The sequence below is a fragment of the Gadus macrocephalus genome, chromosome 10, assembly GCF_031168955.1.
Source record: "Gadus macrocephalus chromosome 10, ASM3116895v1".
Classification (NCBI taxonomy): Eukaryota; Metazoa; Chordata; class Actinopteri; order Gadiformes; family Gadidae; genus Gadus; species Gadus macrocephalus.
In genome coordinates this window covers 13,312,927-13,331,612 of record NC_082391.1, presented here as the reverse complement: position 1 = coordinate 13,331,612, position 18,686 = coordinate 13,312,927, and the positions used below count along the sequence as shown (strand labels likewise).

The window sequence follows — 18,686 nt, the reverse complement described above, 5'->3', positions numbered from 1 at the left end:
GTGTGTTGGGCGGGGGGGGGGGGGGGGGGGGGCAATACGGTAATGGCTGCCCGGATGAACGCGGGGCCCCTGGGGAGGGGAGCGAGCAGGGAAAATGATGGGCGGCCCTCGGGCCGATGCGGGGCCCCCAATCAGCCCCGATGCTGACAGAAGCTCAAAAGTCCCGCGATGAAAAAGCCCAGCGCACCGCCCATACCCCCACATCAACACTAATACCTCCACAGACGGGTGCCAAGGACACAGAGGTGCAACGTCACGCTTCACTATTAGGAGCACAAATAGAGTATCAAAACTACGTCGCATGGTTTCGAGTTTGGGTTGATTCCTGAAGCCTTTTTTCCTATGTTATCACTTTTAAGTGATTTCACTTTTGTGTGAAATGTGGTGGAGCGTGGCACCAGGCCTGGGGCTGGGGGCAGTGACTCCACTCCTACAGGAGTCTTATTGGAGATGGAATCACCCCTTTGAGGTGCTGAGGGGGGGGGGGGGATACTGTCCATCAAGTGGAAGCAGCAGCAGCAGCAGCTGCTGCCGGAGGGAGGAGAGACTTTAGTCTCGGCAGGGCGACATTAAAGGTAAACAGCTCATTACAAACCGAACCCCAGCTGATTCGCAGAGCAATAACACGATTGGTCCGGTAATAAAGCGTGGATGGGACATGCTAGGTACCATGGGAGGTACAGTTATTATAAACGTCCTGCCTGGGGGCCCACTAGGAGAATGGGTCCGTGGGAAAGGGAACAGGAAATATGCTCTGTTCCTGTAATGGTACTCCCAATCATATTTAGAAATGGAGGCAGGCCTATTTTTATTTCTTTTCGGCATTTAATTTGCATTTAATTTAAGTTATTGGAGCAATACATTAGAAATGTATTATTGGGTTATAATACATTTACGTTTTTTCTTCCACTATCCAACAAAACCTTTCTGGTAAGATATTAAAAACATTGATGTTTTATAATCCCGCAAGCGTGGTTAACTGCTAATGTGTTGTTCTTACAGTATAAATCCACTGAGGCCAAAACAAGGAGAATACTGATGCCAAAATACGGACAAAAATGGCAACACTCATGCACATGCAGAAACACACAATGTATGCAAAAACATGCCTGACCCCATAACGGCCTTTGACCGTAACATATCTTTGACAGCCTAAAGCTACACAGTCCATTTCTCCCCTTGTTCAACACACTCGTTCGACTGCTGACTCCAATCCAGGAACAAATAATCCATTTCAATTAAATACAAGCATTGTCTGTGTGTGTTCAACATCACCCATTCAGGGTATATTCATTGCCTTGTGGCCACATGAAGCCCCAAGCTGTCCTCGGTCATATTCAGATACTTCTGTTTTGATGCATGGAGAACCATATGCTGACTCTTTGCTGAAACAGCCTGTTCAGCCCCATGTGAAGGAGCCACCAAACCAAGGGGATCCACAGAGAGACGTGTGACCTTGGGGGGAGGGGAGGTCACAAGCAGGTCAGAGGATGGGATGTTTCAATGAGCAAAAGCCTGATTCAGCAGCCTTGGGAATTTGAACAGCTTTGCCCGACCCTGCTCTGTATAAGAGGTTGTTGATGTGTGTAACAATAGACAGGGACTAATGCATCATCGACTGCTTCAGCCGGCGTTTCAAAGAGCCTCCTGATTGGATGGACTCATTAACCGACGTGGGCGAAAACGAAATTCCAATTTCATAACCAAAAACAGATTTACAAATTCAGAATGTTTGTTCGAAAGGACTTTTTTTTTTTTTTACCAGAGAGCCACTTGAAAGCAAAGGTAAAATTCATACTTCAGAGGAAAATATTGAAGAATATAGGGCACACGCATAATAAAAAGGATTTGAGTGTGCGTTCAGCGTTGTCAACTGCAGTCATGCTGCCCCCGGGTGGTCATCCTTGGGAGTGTAACAAAACATCACTAATGCGTCTATTTGAATGATAGTGGCAGCGAGCAGGTCCAAGAGTAGATCTTCCAAAATGACATTTCATATTCTACATGGTATGGGGTTCCTGGATAGATTTATAAGTTGTGTTGATATTAAAACTATCGGTCATGTTTTGAAAAAAAGAGCTCTCTAGAGCCGTTTGTCTGTTTTGTGCGCCTGTAGAAACATTGAATAAATGTCATCCATAATTGAGTAAATGTTTCATTATCATGATCGTCCATGAAAGCCATTCTGCTAGAAATCACTAATCTCTAAACACTGCAATTTCCAGTAATGTAATCATGATTAATTTGACACTGACTCAATGTTTTATTTTTGTTCAACATGATAAAAAAAAAAAAACATTTAGCAATAGCCAAAGTAGGTTTGAGTTGGGATAGGAGGGAACGACGCCGGGTCAAAATGTGCATGCCACATGCCATCAATAGGTCTCTTTACTCTGCGGTGAGTAAAAGGGCTTCATTTAGTGCTTGGGTATCGGTTGGCTGGCGTTCATCTATTTCATCCACCTCACATCGAGAAAAGTTCAGTATGTCCGCAGATTGTATGTTATACATTATTCATCGTCGATAGCGAATAGTTTGTGAAAATGTTGGCAGATCCAGGGGAACAGAACAAAAGGAGAAAAAAGAAATCACGCCGCTATAGTAGTACTTCCCTTTATTGGCTAGTCACGAAAGTCATTTACAGTGCAGAGAAATGCAAAAAATCAGCAGAGATGAACATGACCATTAGGGGGCGCCATCCCTTTCAAAAGCGCCGTCTGAAGCCAAATGAAAGCGTGTCGGTTTGGACACAACAGGACCAAACTCTTATTTTGTGTCTCATACAGTCGTTTTTTGATTTAAAAGGAAGTGAAACACTGGAACAAATAATAAACCCATTTTGAATATCCACATCCACAAGTGTTTTCAAGCCGATAAATTCACAAAGTAACCCTCCAAAAAACAACATTAATCTCTCAAATGGGATTGGCGCTCATTTCAGGTTCTGGCTGGTCGTCCATGTAGTAGGGCTCCCCCTGGTGGACTCTGTGGTTGTGCACCCTCAGGTTCCCGCGGTGGGCGAAGCGCTTGCCGCACTCGGTGCAGGCGAAGGGCCTCTTGCCCATGTGCACGTCCCGCTGGTGGGCCCTCAGGTTCCCGCTGCGGGCGAAGCGTTTCCCGCACTGGGCGCAGCCGAACGGCCGCTCGCCCGTGTGCGTGCGCGTGTGCACGGTGAGCTCCGACGGCGTCAGGAAGCTCTTGTCGCAGAACTGGCAGGGGTGGAGCCGGACGCCCGTGTGGCGCAGCAGGTGGCGGCGCTGGTGCGACGGGTAGGTGAAGCACTTGGTGCAGTAGGGGCAGGTGTAGGGCCGCCCGTTCCCGCCGCCGGGGGCCGGGGCGTGGCCCAGGGCGAGCGGCAGCCGGAGTGCGTGCGACTGTGCGTTCGACTGGGGTCGGAGGGGGTCCCTACTGGCGAAGGAGGCCGGGCGCCGGACGGGGGCCACGGGGCCCCTGGCGCCCCGGTCGTCCCGGGCCCTCCAGGGGGCGGCCCCCGGGGGCGGGTCCTGGCGGTTCTCCCGCTGCCCCGCCGCCGGCCCTTGGGGCTGGTTCTGGTTCGAGTTCTGGTTCTCGGGCTCCTGGTCCAGGAAGGGGAAGGAGGGGTCCTCTTCCTCGTTGCTCGTCTCGTCGGAGCCGAAGCCCGGCCGGAAGCAGGGGGCGTCCGTCCCGCCGCTGGCGCCGGCCGGGCCGGAGCAGCCCCCCGTGCCCTCCGCCTGGAGGGTCTCCATGGCGGACACGCCCCCGCGGCCCCCGTCCAGCCACTCCCCGGGCTGGGCGAGGCCGGGGTCCGACCGGGGCGAACAGCGGCCGCTCTGGGAGATGGAGAGGAACGGGGGGGATGTCTGGTCCTGGAGGGGCCGGTGGTCGGTGCTACGGGCACCCTGGTCCCAGTGAGATACTGCCACGACGACAACAACAACCACAAAAAGGGTGGGGGTGTTATCAGCTGTTGATTAGGTTTTCAAACACGAGCATTGAAACGTAGGTAAATAACCATGTTGTGCCACATGCACTGGTTATCTGTAACACACGTTTTATTTCCATGCTTACATTTGGCCTTGGCCTGCATGGCAGACAGGGGGTCCGCGTGTCTCTGGTCCCCAGCAGCGAGGCTCCCCTCCGAGGGGGCCACAGACCCTGGGGTGGCCCTGGATCCCGCATGCTGCACACGACAGGAACGGTTAGGTTAATGAGATGCAGAAAAACAAACCGGAGGGGGCGCTCTTCAGAAACCCAGTCTAGCCCAGTACCGACCTCGTGCTTAACAGAAGCCGTGTCTTGGCCTGTGGCCTCTTCCTTGAGCCGGCGCAGACTCTGAGCGAGCCCGTCGGCTGGGTCTGAGTGTGAGGACACGTCCTTGGCAGAAGACAGTCCTGTTCAGATAGTGAGTGACAAAGAATTTGTATTATAGTTTTGGTATTGATAGTCGTAGCAGTTGCTCCGGCCACACGCCACCCAAGTTGCTTTGCCGTGCTCCACCTCCTCCTCCACACAGGACACTGGAAGGCATTGTGTACAAACCAGTTATTGTAGAGGTGGCAGAACGTAAAACAACCGGTGGTAACTGCTAACTTGTCAGACTGCTCCATCGAGCGTGTGTGCACCAGTACGTGTGTGAGTGGTTGTAAAGATAGATATGTACACGCTAGTTTATTGTAGACGTGTCAAGGTGTTTTAGACCAGAGCAGGTCGTAAATGCTGCCATGTCAGACTCTCCCTTGGGTGTGTGGTGATGACTGGCTTATCCTGATTGCCGATTACCCAATGCACCATTGGTGTGCCTCACTCAGCCCTTAAGAGTCTAATCAGCCTGACTGAGGCCCGGTGAGGCTGCTCAAATCAGCAAATAAAACACACACACACACCACAGTAGCAGGAGATGTCTACAAAGAGTGTCTGCTTTACTTGGTGGAAAACTTACTGAGACGTTATTGTTAAAGCATACATACAGTATTTTGTAAACGTGCTTGAGGACCTGTAAAAGGAATTGCTTACCTGCACCTGCCACACCCTGCTGCCTCAGGTAGCCATCTCCTTCTCCCGCCGACGTCTCTCCCTCCTCATCCGAACCTCCACCCTTTACTTTCAGCCTTCTTTCTACGTGTTCAAGCTTTCCCCGGAGCAGAGAGATCTCCTCGCCTTTGTGTGCCAGTTCTGCCTGCTGCTCACACAGGCTGCTCTCAAAGATCTTGGCAATCTCGCACACAGCAGCTGCCAACAACGAGTCCATGACGGTGGCCAGTTGAGCATGGAAGGCGGTCCTCACGGACTCCATTGTTCTTTGTTTAAATTTTTAATTAATAAGAAATAAAAAAGGTGCTAGTTTTTAAGTTGAGGGTCTCCAAGGGAAATGGTTTCGATGGTGGCAGTCAACGAGAACGATGCCAAAACGTAGACCAATCCTGTCGTTTACGAATAGCCATGAGACGTCGAAACCAGAAGCTAGCAACTGTCACACCTCAAATATGATATACTGTGTCGCATGCATCGCCAAAGTGCCCCAGATGTGGTGTCTTGGCCATGCATTCACATCTGTGGAGTTGCGTCTACACCATGCATTAACACCTATACGGCTATGTGGAGTCTTCACCACACATTAACATCTGTTGAGGTATGTGGCACCGTAAACATGCATTAACATGTGTAGAGTTGTGTGGCGTCCTTACCATGCATTAACATCTGTAGAAATGCAGCACGCAGGTCAGTTATCAACACTGATGGCAGAGCCACCAGCTTTAGCCACAGAGATAGAGTTAGCTCGCCCGATAGTCGATGCATTTACATTCCGCATCCATTCTATATTAATGCAAACAAGACTACCACAATAGACAGACGTTGTGGATTGAAATAAATATATATAGCATGTAAACACCTGCCTAACCTGCAGCAGGCATGTCAACAAGGGAGCCAACCAAGCGTAGCAAGGGTTCTGTCGTTCGAGCTAGCGCTGGCTACAGGTCAGACCAACACACAAAAGCGAGTTACTGTGACCGATAGCCATTTAAAATACATATGGAGGCAAGTCCTTCAGTAGTCTTCATAAATACAAAATAGTTACTCATTCTATCGTTCACACTTGAAGCGGGGATCCGTCGTCTCGCTGTAGCTAGCAGGTCGGTGTGGGCAGTATGTTGAAGGTACGTGTGGTGATGCTGTGCCAGTGAGGGCAAATCTCGCGGTAGAAAGTGAGAGTTGATGACGTGATTTGCTGAATGAAAGATTCGACGCATGAATTCAATTTAAAACTTTTAATTTGTATGGAATTATAGGTCCCTGGTTAATATAATTGTTGAAAAAGAAAAATACATGAAGGAAGTAAAATCACTTTAATAAAGCATACGGAGAAAAAGAAAGAATTAAAAAAAATGAACATTTTGGAATAATACTTTCTTTTACATTTTCGGATGGATACTTAGAACCCACTGCTATAGAAGAAACTATAGAACGAGAAAAGGAAGAGAAAGACAGAGAAAGCTCTTGTTCAAAAACAGCATTCAGTCACAATTGTATTAATAAAAACAAAAACATCTAAAAAGCATTCATTATACTCAAAATTTGAGGAAATTTAGGAACGTTGATTCTAAGAAATGTTGTCAAGTTAAGTCTTATAAACACGTTTATAAACTCAAGAAAACCTTCCTCAGATTCTCTTTGCATTTTAATTGAACGTAATTAAACCCCAGGGTGCTCATAAAAATTAAAATGGACGTATGGTGAGAATTTAGCATACATTTGTTGAACATTATCATCCAAATCCAAAAACCAAAAGAACCATAGAGGATTGGTGCTTAAAATAATAATAGAATAAGTTGTCTGAAGTACCACAGTGGATACCCAGGCAGAGGATTTAACTCGGTACACAAAAGACTCATAACTACTACTGTATGCCCTCCACTAACACAGTACCATTACCCAAACAGATTTTTACTGTCATCTTCACAACATTGTTTTTCCTTGGGTGAAACGGCACCCAAACTTTCCTTGGATGAAAAAGCACCCAATTCAGTACCTTCCGTCTTGGACGAAACGGCACCCAACTCCCTAGATCTTTCTTTGGATGGAACAGCATCCACTTCCCGTTTTTCCTTGGATGAAACCGCACCCAATTCAATATGTTTTACCTCGGATGAAACCGCACCAAATTCAATATGATTTACCTTGGAAGAAATGGCCCCCAATTCACTTTGTTTTTCTTTGGATGAAACCGAACCCAATTCAGTATGTTTTGGCTTGGATGAGAAAGCACCCAATTCACTACATTTGGTCTTGGATGAAATGGCACCCAACTCCCTAGATCTTTCTTTGGATGAAACGGCACCCAATTCACGTTTTTCTTTGGATGAAATAGCACCCAACTCACTATGTTTTAACTTGGATGAAACTGCATCCAGCTCACTATGTTTTAACTTGGATGAAACAGAACCCAATTCACTACCCTTTATCTTAGATGAAACAGCACCCAATTCACTAACTGTTGTCTTGGATGAAACAGTGCCCAATTCACTATGCTTTTCCTTGGATGAAACAGCACCCAATTCACTACCTGTTGTCTTGGATGAAACGGTGCCCAATTCACTATGCTTTTCCTTGGATGAAACAGCACCCAATTCACTACCCGTTGTCTTGGATGAAACAGTGCCCAATTCACTATGCTTTTCCTTGGATGAAACAGCACCCAATTCACTACCTGTTGTCTTGGATGAAACGGTGCCCAATTCACTATGCTTTTCCTTGGATGAAACAGCACCCAATTCACTACCTGTTGTCTTGGATGAAACAGTGCCCAATTCACTATGCTTTTCCTTGGATGAAACAGCACCCAATTCACTACCTGTTGTCTTGGATGAAACAGCACCCAATTCACTACCTGTTGTCTTGGATGAAACAGCACCCAATTCACTATGCTTTTCCTTGGATGAAACAGCACCCAATTCACTACCTGTTGTCTTGGATGAAACAGCACCCAATTCACTACCTGTTGTCTTGGATGAAACAGTGCCCAATTCACTACCTGTTGTCTTGGATGAAACAGTGCCCAATTCACTATGCTTTTCCTTGGATGAAACAGCACCCAATTCACTACCCGTTGTCTTGGATGAAACAGCACCCAATTCACTACCTGTTGTCTTGGATGAAACAGCACCCAATTCACTAGATTTTTCCTTGGATGAAATGGCAGCCAATTCCCTATGAACAGCCTCAGAAGGCTCCAACGTTTTATCAGGCTTTTTGGGGTGATCTTTGTAAATGTGTGTTTTTAGAAAGTATCTCGAGCAGAATATCTGCTTGCATTTGGGGCAAGGTAAATGTTTTGAAAGGTGGTTTTTCAGCCATACAATCGAACAAAAGCTCTTGTGACAGTTTGTACAGAGAAACGACTTGGCCCTTTTGGTGCTAGGGCTAGCGCTCTCTTTGGAGCGTTTCTGAGCCCTCTTTTTCCTGTCGGCTTCCTGGGTTTTAACGAGCAAAATGGATGGGTCCTCTCCGGGTGAAAGCCTCCGTCTTTTTCTGAGGCATATGCTTTTCTTGGTTACCCGACTGGTTTCCCGACTGGTTTCCCGAGCGGTAGCCCGAGCGGTTTCCCGAGCGGTATCCCGAGCGGTTTCCCGAGCGGTTTCCCGAGCGGTATCCCGAGCGGTATCCCGAGCGGTTTGCCGAGCGGTTTCCCGAGCGGTTTGCCGAGCGGTTTCCCGAGCGGTTTCCCGAGCGGTTTCCCGAGCGGTTTCCCGAGCGGTTTGCCGAGCGGTATCCCGAGCGGTATCCCGAGCGGTATCCCGAGCGGTATCCCGAGCGGTATCCAGACCGGTATCCCGAGCGGTATCCAGACCGGTATCTCCCTGGACACCTGTACATTTCTTCTTATGTAACTGAAGGTGGCTTGGGTATCGGAACATCTTCTGGCATCCGGTACACTTCTTATGGATCCTCAGGTGAACACTGCGGCCCACCTCTGTGTCGAAGAATTTGCCGCAGAACTTGCAACGGTACTTCTTGTTCACGCTTTTGTCTTCCATCGGCTCGGGTTCCAATTTAATAGCTTGCAAGGTTCTTTTCTTACCTTTAGCCTTTTCTGTGTTTGGGACCTCCATCTTTACCTTTTCTGTGCGATTCATTGGCTGTTCAGTCTTCATCTTGATTGATCCGTTTCGACTTCTAGTTGCCTGACTGCTACGTGGGCGGCTTTGTTTTGTGGTCGACAAAGGCATCTTTTGATCCTCGGTGTGTTCAAGGTTTTTTTGTGGGCCTTCATCTGAAAATGCACCTGTTTCAACAACAATGGGTGTCAAAGATTAGGGTTCATTCCATACATTGACTGTTTTCACTGAGGCTCTCCTATTTGGGACATGCATTCTTACAGGCACAGCAAAACCCGTTCAGAATGTTATTTTCCACTGGACACTATGCACTGGTTTTGGGTGATTTACATTAAATTAGGTCAGTCAATCAGTCAAATGTGAAGGAAGTGAAGTGAGGGAATAATACAATTTAATGGATTAAATCGTGATGAGATATGTTCTTGACTTATTATTTTGTTATGGCGATGGACATCCTTGTTGTGAGTTTAAACATTAAAGATATTGAAGATAGTCTGTCTGCATTCAAAATGTATGCAAACGATGGTTTCTGTACAACGCACTGAACTGTGTTTTTTTGATTAATTCAAATGAGGGATCTAAAAAATGGTACACTGCTGGACAGGGTGCCAGAACAGGGCTAACAGTCCGACTTAAAACATGCCGTCACGCAAAAGCAAGACCGCTAAACAGACTTAACTTCCTTTATATCACAATCTAAATGCAAGAGCTTGCTTATTAGTAAAAAGGACGGTTGCCACTGCCCAAAGTGAGCAATAACTTACTCAATGATTTGGTTACGGGCTTACTTTAAATATTGCAACTGTTCATCATTTGTAGTTCAATCAAAACATGTCTTTGTACATGCTCGTTAATTACAGTACTCACCACTCAAAGGTCCGTCAAGCTGGTAGGCATCATCCTCCACCTAAATTGAGCAAAGAGCACAGAATAATTGAAATCACAATACATTTCAAATATGCCAAATAGCAAGTATGCGTTTGGCTTCCATCGCCTCAGTCTATTCATTTCATGCACAAACCTCTTGTTTGATGACTGGCAAGCGCCACAGGGACACAGACAACGAGCACAGAGAGCTGCTTCGGTCCTCTCTGGGCCCATGACTGGTGGAGGGCCCCGGGTCCACTACGTTCTCACAGCCCAGGGGAGCACACCAGTCGTCGGGTTCTGTACAAGCAGGCAAAAGAAGACCATTACATTACCGTAGTTGGGAGACAGTATATAGGAAATCTGAATGGCAGTACGTTTCTGAATTCAGGCTGCAGCATGCGTTATAACAGCAGAAACACATGGAGATCACAGCCAAGTGTCCAGAGATCAGAAATATAACAGAAAATATTAATAATTGTACCATCGACATTTAACTCGGGCATGATTGGTCCGGCAGTGTATGTTTCGTCTTCCATTTTGCCCCACGTTCCATTTTGTTCTCTCAGTTTGTTCTCAGCCTGCTCCAGCTTTAACCGCAGCATGGAACATTCCTCTATCTTCTGCTTCACCACCATTTGATGGTCAAATGTGAAGACGTCAAAGGCATTCGTGACCTCGGACACAGTGGACCTGAGCAATGAATCTATGATTGTCTTCAGCTTCTTCTTAAACTTCTTCCTCAGAGTTTCCGTGACGACACCCGGCACCTGAGGCGAAGGTCTCTCCTCAGAAGATCCTCTTCCTGAGCTTCTGACACCATCACGAGGGAGCTGTCAAAGAAGATTTTGGTTAGAACCAGGTTTTATGAAAGGTCACAAATCGAACATCCGATCCAGGGAGTCTCAACTTGTGGGTCGAGTCGCAGGGCATATGCCAGACCTTGATGTTTAGAAAGATGCAGATGAATTAAATAATGGTTAAATGTTAATTCAGTTTTCAATTAATCTCTCTCGGACGCGCTTGAGGCGCGAGAGATTTAAGCTTCTCGGACCCTTATAACGACGTCAAAGTGCTTTTATTTTTTTAAGTGTGGGTTTAGCTTCTTGGAACGGCAAATTATGTGGAGCATTTCAAACACATTGCTCATTATAAAACGCACCATGATACTCAATAGCATCACAAATGGGTTGTAGCAAAAGGATACCAGGCCTCCCTCTTTCCTACAAAACTTTTAAAATATTTTTTATGGGCTGTAAGCCTATTCAGGGATACTGTAGAAACGAGGCGGTGCAACGTGGTGGCCTCCATGGAAGATGACCCAATCTCTATTTGGGCTGTGGGTTTGTTCGTTCTTGATACCATTTTCGAAACTGCTTAACAGTTCTGTCAAGAAATACTCGTTCTCTCAAGTACTGGTATTTTTTGTTTAACTAATGAGAAATTTGGTAAGCAACCAATGTAATTTTAAGTGTGTGAATATTAAAAAAAATGTAACAGAACGAAACGGTCAACGTGTCAAATTAAAGTCAGAATATATATTTGCAAAGCTGTATCGCCGCACACATTGCCTGTTAATGCAGGGAAAACACGTTATTTACAGTCTATTGGAGGCTTGAGGAACATGATGAACTAATAAATACAATCAAAACCAAATATTAACCGAATCTTAACCCAGGAATATCGAAACCTGTATAGATGTCTCGCTTTTGGGAGCTGATGTATTGACCTCCCATTTTGTTTAGTCAGAAATCAAGAAGGCCGGAGTATCTTACCAGTTGCATGGATAACTATGATACAGCATCTTTAAAGATCGGATAATTTTCGGATCTACTATCAATTGGATTATTATTGACAACGATCGGGTTTTCCCACGAAGGTGGGTTGCTTGCACCATACCTGGGTTGGAGGAGGATTGTCCGGAACCGGAAGCAAGAGTGGGTCGGTTTGGCACTCGCAGTTTGTTTTTAAATCATGCACAACTTTGAGGTGCTTCAGCATGGACGTCGTGTTGCCCCCCTTACAAGACATGTACATCGAGCATAAAAGGCATTTCGAAACCTTCTCACCTCTCTTTCTACTGAAGTATAGCCAGGCCTTTGACGACTTTGTGCGTTCAGCCATCCTATCAAACAAACTATTGACCCACCAATTCAACCCTTCTTGGTTTAGATCAACGGCGGCTGTCCGGCCATTAAATTGGAATAAAAACCTGAATCAGGCAATAAATGTATGTTTGTTCACCAATGTTTGGATTTTAATGACATTACTTTCAAAGTTGCCTTGTTGGACCCGCTAGACTCGATAGCAGTAACGATAAGCTCGGACCACCTTGTCTCGATCCGCAATCCAATTTAGATACAATTCTCGCTCTAATGTAACAAAAAAAGTTTTATTATCTTCATTGGATTGTAGTCGAATTAAAAAGAAATCAGAGTACATCAATGTTGATACCACGCATTCCTGGAGCCCGCCAAGGTCTACGGAAGTACTTGAGTCCACGAATGGTAGCCTACCTACGTCCACCATGCATGGCCCCCATGCATGATATACGGGTAACTGGGACAGTTACCCGTATATCCGGCGGTCCAGTATCCATAGCTAACGCTCATTATTCATCCAGGCTACTGCTTACTTGACTCAAATAAAGATAAAATCCTCGCCCTTTCGCCTAAAAACTATTTATTTTGGACGGCTCGTATGCAATGTTGAAGATATACGAGTTGTTTGTTAAAGCAGTTTGTCTGAGGGCAGGCCATAGTTTGAGGCCCGCTCGGCTATCCAAGCACAGGGGCTATTTACCGTAACGTCGGATATAGAGGCGCAGTGCAATACAAAAAAAGTCGACCGACAAGAAAATGTTTCGACAGCGTCGAAAATTGTGCGTAAATAACCATAAATAGAATGCAAAGTATCTTATCATTTCCCCCCTTTATACCACTTCCTATATGAACGTAATGGACTCCTACCTCACCGCTTCACAATCTCATGGCACATTCTAGATCTATTAAGCAGTGGTCGTTAGCTTACTTGCTAACACGTCGGAAATGTGTGCCAGTCCACATTTTCAGCGATCGGTTAGTGCCCACGATAAGACTTGAATGATTCAGAAGCATGAGTGATTACCATCGCATAGATGACCGGGTGTTTCTGCTGTAGATGCCGTCTGAGCTGCGTCGTGTTGTTCCCCGACAAGATTGTGGTGCAGAAATCTACCGCGCAGGTGGTCTGGTCTTTCCTCTGACTGTACACAAAGTACTTCCACAACCCGGTTCGATGCTTGCCCCTCGGGGCGAGCTGGCCGTTGCGAAGCATATTTCCAGGTTAATGAATTGCAAAAGGTATCCGGCATTCAAACGAAGGAAGTTTTGTTTCGCTTGTAGCGCGACAGGGGCTCAACTACATGGAACTTCCCTGTGTTGCTATTTCTCCATGCGCGGCTTTCCCAGACACAGCGTTACCGTAACGTCCGCAACTATCCCAGGTCACAAACCAAAACGAATTATTATTATTTTTAACAAAACAAGAGGAAGTTCCAATGGGGAAAGTACTTATTATTGTACATACCTAGATTGCTTAAATGAATGTTCTTCCGATTCTAGGTTTGCGATATCATAGACAGGTTAATAGGCTGAATATCCACATATCACATCTGCTATTTATCCCTTGGCTTAGTTATTTCCCCCCCATCAATTTCTTCCACCATCCACAACCATGTGAAGTAGTTGGGGCAACCACATCTGGATAAATAAAATAATATCCCTCTGGATAAATAAAATAATATTTAATCTAATATTGGACTCAATTTAATAAGCAAATTGTTGGCCATCACATACGTGTTTATCATCATGATCAATGGACATACTGTTATTTTTCTTGGTATTCCTAATCTCCAAGGCAATGAAACCCATGATAAGATAGACAGTGAGCCCTTTTCAATACAATGTGCATAAACTCATTTCAAAACGGAAAGGCTGAAAGGCAACCGTTAATTTGGAATGCCTCTCCAATCCTTACACGGTTTGTTGTGTTAATTTCACAACTGGATCACTTGCTGCTTTTGTCTTGTTGAGCTGCATTGGCTTGCGTCTTCCCCCCACCCCCCCTCCCACATAAAGAAAACGCCCGGGAAAAGGAAAGAACACATCGACATTGACCACACTCCCAGGTGAGTCATTTGGCACAGGATGGCCTTGATAAAAGGAAAAGGACAAGGAAAACTCTAGGCTATAATAAGACTAGATTGTTGAGTGTTGTATTGATTATAACCTCTGCAAAGGCCAACTCATGTCGGTCTGTTATCTTCCAGCATGTGCAAGGATAGAGCTACCTTGGGATGCAGTGTGTCACCATCGCCCTGGTCTTCACCTTTCTAACAATGACCTGATGACAGAGGCACAGACAGATCCATCAACACCCGACCGCGCGTGCATGCAGCCGTCGAGATCAGTGGGATTGTGTCGTACGGCCCTCCTGAAACACTACACCATCAAAGGCATGACCATGAAGTGGCACACTGACCTGTGGTGCCTCTTCACTGAACCGCTGACGGCTACCTGCTGCACAAAGAGCTGCAGCACCGGAGCGGTCCTCTCTACGTGGTAGGCCTGCTAGGCAGCCGAGTCATCCTGCTGAAGATGGCTCACTTGGGTACACAAGGACCATAAGCTGCACTGTTTAAGATAGTTACATTGGATCGATGGGAATGGCTTCCTCACTGGTCAACCCTGTCTGGAAGTCTTCAAAGCCCGGGGGGGGGGGGGGGGGGGGGGGAGCTGGATCCACTCGGTCACCACTGCCCTGGTCTCAACCCTAGTCCGCAGTGTTCCTCACTGGTCCATAAATCAAGTCAGTTCTTTGAGGTATTTTTGCTTATTGCCCAACAAGCTATCATTTGCAGCCAGGCCAGTCTGTATGTTGGCCTTCTTTTGTGCTGTTACCTGATAGCCATTACCGTTACATCACACATTTGTAATCAATGGCAGTGGTATCACCAATTTACTTGTATCTAAAGTGAGCAACCGTTTTTAGATATATTTATTACGAATGTATCTTTTGCATGAGGTTGGTTTTTCGTTGTAAGGCCACAATGTCCCATCTTGGAAAGAGACAGACATGGAGAAGGCCATTGCTGCACTCACAACTGTGGTGGATGAACAAGATATGCCCAATCGATGCAAACATGCAGGCTCAATGAGACAATGACCTTGTGAAACAATTCATACAGGAGACTGTCAGCAACCACATAGACAGTCAGATTACTATCATTATTACGACATACAGAGAGATTACCAGCACCACCTTCCATTTTATTTCGTTAGACTCAATATGGTAACCTAAATGTGTTGGCCTTCTCTGATTAAATAGATTCCTTCCCATGAACACGTACAGACGGTGTGTTAATATGAACTAGTTCACGTTCATAGTTCACAATTTTGAACCTACCCATCCACCCCAGCCCCCCAATCATTGCCGCTGCCCAAACTAAATTAATACTGTACTACAGAGTCAAGATTACTTTTACAAGCCAGGAAAAAAGTAGAAAATGCATTTCCTGCAGATAATACGTTGAGTGCTTTAGTGCAAAGTGAGGTTGAAATTTTAAAATGTGTTTTAGCGAAAACACATTGTTTAAACCGTTAAGGAATGGGATTCCAAGCTAATATGAACATTTATGGAATGAAAAAAAATAAAGTGGAACGAGTAGGCTCCCAAAATGTGAAGACAATAAGAAAGAAAGAAAGAAAGAAAGAAAGAAAGAAAGAAAGAAAGAAAGAAAGAAAGAAAGAAAGAAAGAAAGAAAGAAAGAAAGAAAGAATAATGTCTTAGAAGAACAATAGATACACAATAGATAATGAGAGTGTGTCAAACAATTATGCAGAAAGTGAAAAACCAAGCGAACCGCAGCCGCCGTCCTTCACAAATTGGGTCAGTTTGTCTTGGAGGAAATTTGCGGCTGTTGTGCTTACCCTTTTATTGATGATCGTCATTAAGTCACAATATTTCCTAAGACTGTCTGGATGCTTCAATCTGATATGTCTTTTTAAATTCGTTGTCGATGAGGCTGACGTTCGGACTACTTTCCTCAGATCCGGGGGGCATAATTTGCATAAAAACGAGTGGTTTTTACCGTTAAAATCTGTACCCGTTTGTTCATAAATCTCTTTCATATATGCATACGCAGTATTGGTTTCAGCAGTAGCTACGTTGATGTTCTCAGAAGCCATCCTGGCATGCTGGTTGCAGCAGGAAACCATCTGCCGGTAAACAGTGCGTGAGCGTCGTTCACTAACGCGTCAGCGTCGTTCTCTATCGCGAGAGTGAACGACGCGTACACGTTCAGTAGCTGCAAATGGGTACGTTCAGTTTACCAAATATATAAGCGCGTTCAATGAACGCCGTACTTTTAGCGCGTTAATGCACAATACTGCACACATCGCTTATAAACATGCATGCGTATGAACCATAAAACTTAATTCAACCATGTCGTTTTCAGATACAAGGTTATTTTTTCCAACACCCATGCCATATTGTGCTGCCCTTTGCTCCTAGTGGCCCTGACAGTTGACAAACTGAAACCAGACAAATCAAACAAACCTTTTGATTGATTTCATAACTATTCTATTTTATTGTCATTTTAAGAGACTTTCCTGTTCTCAATCCATTAAAAAAAAAACAGGGTCATAGGTCAATAAGTTATAGATCAATATATTTATTTTATTATTTCTGTAGACATGACCCCTGAAAGACTGTGGTTGTATCTTCCATGTTAACACATTACACTTTATTGTACAGCTCTTGTGTTGCACGTTCCTTATTTTAAATCAGTTCATCTGGTAAAGCATTCATAGCTGGTTACACGTTTCCCTTCATCTGGTAAGCAGCTGTTTACAGTGTCTGTTCTTTTGAGTGTCTTTCATTAAGAAATGTTATATTGTGAGGTTGGACATGTGCAAGAGGTTATTCTGAAATGCTTCCATAACAGTATGATATACAAGATAAATCTACAGATATATATACTTTTTGAATTAACTTTAAATCTATATCTCTTTATGTATAAAAACCCCTTGTTTGCTTGAAATAACTGATATTCTTAAATTGTGAGGATTTAACGAGGAATAATTGTATATAATAGTCGTGACCACTATAATAGCCTCCCCAAAAATGCTTTTAAAATTGACAAAATCTTCATTAATTACAGCTTCGGATTTTTTAAATTTTCTTCTTGTCCAATTTACAATAACTTTATAGTGACTTAAAAGAGAAACACAAGCCATGTTTCCACAGGATTGCTTTATTGAAAGTGTGGAAGAAGGTGCATGGGCAGGGTTTGTAACAAAGTAAAGGGTTCAGTAACTCGGATAAGACCGGTAGCCCGCAGGAATGATTGCAGACTTGATGATAACTTGGGACTTTGTCCTGCAAGTGTGTGGTCCGCCAGCTCAGCCAAAGGTAGAGTTGTTCCAGCCCACGTTAGCTGCAGCCATGTCCTCAAAGCTGATGTACACCCTAAAGCAGAAATATTAAAGAATAGATTCTTAATTAAAACATAAAAGGAGTTTCATACAAATAATAACAGTCTTACCACAGTCTTTGTACTATTCAAACCATGTATGAGTTAAGGTTGGTGAACAGTCATCTTATGTACCAGTTATGAATGAATTCCCCATTGTGTTTGTACTATTTTACCTGTCTGGAGAGATGCCCAGGTGCTTTTCGAGCAGTCCAGACAAGAGTTTAGTGTATTTCTCCTGGGAGCCGCTGATACTGCCGATGCTGCCAAGATGGCAGAGGGCGCATGGGTCGTCTTTTCCTCCGAACACCATCATTCGGTCAGGGTTGACTTGAACGGCCACATACTGTAACACAGCAGTTGAAAATAGTTGGGTCAAACGGCCCACATGTCTGAAGTTCAAAGACTTCTACAAGTAGAACAACATTGAGAGATATTCTTCAATATATCTCTCTCAAAAATGTATTAAAATGAACGCGAAACAGTATGAGAACAATGTAATCAGGTTTAACATAATTAAAAAGTAATTGAGCATGTAATAAATATATCAACAGAAACACTGGCACGAAAGACAAATATACAACTTTAGGGGTTGGGACTACATGCTAAATGAGTCTTTACCAGGAAATTACTGAATTGGATTGAAGACAAATTGAATTGAAGCTGTATTATCGGACTCAGTTCCATAAAATACACATATTGGACAGGATAAGCACAAAAATACAACACACACCAAAATACCTTAAACAATTGTTACCAGATCGAGGAGATTTAAGAGTTGACCTAGATTCTCAGTGTTGAGCCCAAATGCAATAAAAATAGATATTCTGGAATTCTCCCAAGGTGATGCGTTTCACCACCAAATTACCCTGATGTCACCATGCGCAACTGCAGAATATCAAGGCCCCTATGTTTGGATCCTATTCAAAACCAAGACAGCACCATGTCGCCTTTTACTAAGACTAGGCCTACTATTGATTTTAGGATTAACCCATCTTAATATACAACTGCCAGTTTGTTCTCCACCCTCTCAGAAAAATAAAAAATAGCTAGTGTCCTGTAATCACATACCGGTAGTTACCAGATAATAGTAGCCTATAATCTAATAATAATAATAATAATATATAGGCCTATTGGCTCAATAAATAATAGGCGGAGATAGAAGGTTATCCATCCACTTAGTCATACAAGTTCAACTACGCAATATTGTGATA

General features: G+C 44.6%; 3 protein-coding genes across 8 annotated transcripts in view; all 3 read right to left on the bottom strand.

Annotated features, from left to right (window-relative positions):
• Positions 1-2,597: 2,597 nt before the first annotated feature.
• On the bottom strand, positions 2,598-6,145 carry LOC132465725 (zinc finger and SCAN domain-containing protein 22-like). Its single transcript, XM_060062456.1, has 4 exons — positions 4,993-6,145; positions 4,252-4,370; positions 4,048-4,159; positions 2,598-3,895 (listed from the first exon to the last, which is right to left on the bottom strand). Exons 1-4 carry the CDS (start codon positions 5,270-5,272, stop codon positions 2,916-2,918), a joined length of 1,491 nt encoding a protein of 496 aa, XP_059918439.1. The 5' UTR covers positions 5,273-6,145; the 3' UTR covers positions 2,598-2,915.
• Positions 6,146-6,230: 85 nt separating this feature from the next.
• Positions 6,231-16,221, bottom strand: LOC132465717 (uncharacterized). 6 transcript variants are annotated; one of them, XM_060062440.1, is made up of 6 exons: positions 15,929-16,221; positions 10,444-10,792; positions 10,114-10,259; positions 9,960-9,999; positions 8,009-9,259; positions 6,231-7,936 (listed from the first exon to the last, which is right to left on the bottom strand). In XM_060062440.1, exons 1-6 carry the CDS (start codon positions 16,214-16,216, stop codon positions 6,906-6,908), a joined length of 3,105 nt encoding a protein of 1,034 aa, XP_059918423.1. In that variant the 5' UTR covers positions 16,217-16,221; the 3' UTR covers positions 6,231-6,905. The 6 variants fall into 6 exon arrangements, with proteins under 6 accessions (XP_059918423.1, XP_059918422.1, XP_059918424.1 ...); XM_060062439.1 differs by having other exon boundaries at positions 6,231-9,259; XM_060062441.1 differs by lacking the exon at positions 15,929-16,221 and adding an exon at positions 13,086-13,426 and having other exon boundaries at positions 6,231-9,259.
• A 1,012-nt stretch (positions 16,222-17,233) lies between these two features.
• The window catches only part of mif (macrophage migration inhibitory factor), a 1,753-nt gene continuing 300 nt past the window's right edge, over positions 17,234-18,686 (bottom strand). The window contains exons 2-3 of the mRNA XM_060062497.1: positions 17,649-17,818; positions 17,234-17,468 (exon numbers count right to left, since the gene is read on the bottom strand). Coding sequence (XP_059918480.1) covers positions 17,402-17,468; positions 17,649-17,818 — 237 coding nt within the window. The 3' untranslated portion in view covers positions 17,234-17,401. The remainder of the gene's footprint in view (positions 17,469-17,648; positions 17,819-18,686) is intronic.

Bases quoted from the DNA above. Each gene is read 5' to 3' on its own strand.
- LOC132465725 (XM_060062456.1), bottom strand. From the start codon at position 5,272: ATGGAGTCCGTGAGGACCGCCTTCCATGCTCAACTGGCCACCGTCATG. The intron at 4,160-4,251 runs GTCGGTACTGGG...TGTCGTGTGCAG, and splicing joins CGGCTTCTGTTAAGCACGAG to CATGCGGGATCCAGGGCCAC. The intron at 3,896-4,047 runs GTAAGCATGGAA...TCGTCGTGGCAG, and splicing joins CATGCAGGCCAAGGCCAAAT to TATCTCACTGGGACCAGGGT.
- LOC132465717 (XM_060062439.1), bottom strand. From the start codon at position 16,216: ATGGTTTCCTGCTGCAACCAGCATGCCAGGATGGCTTCTGAGAACATC. The intron at 10,793-15,928 runs GTAAGCACAACA...CTTCTTTGACAG, and splicing joins TGACGATCATCAATAAAAGG to CTCCCTCGTGATGGTGTCAG. The intron at 10,000-10,113 runs GTTTGTGCATGA...TGCTCAATTTAG, and splicing joins TGCCAGTCATCAAACAAGAG to GTGGAGGATGATGCCTACCA.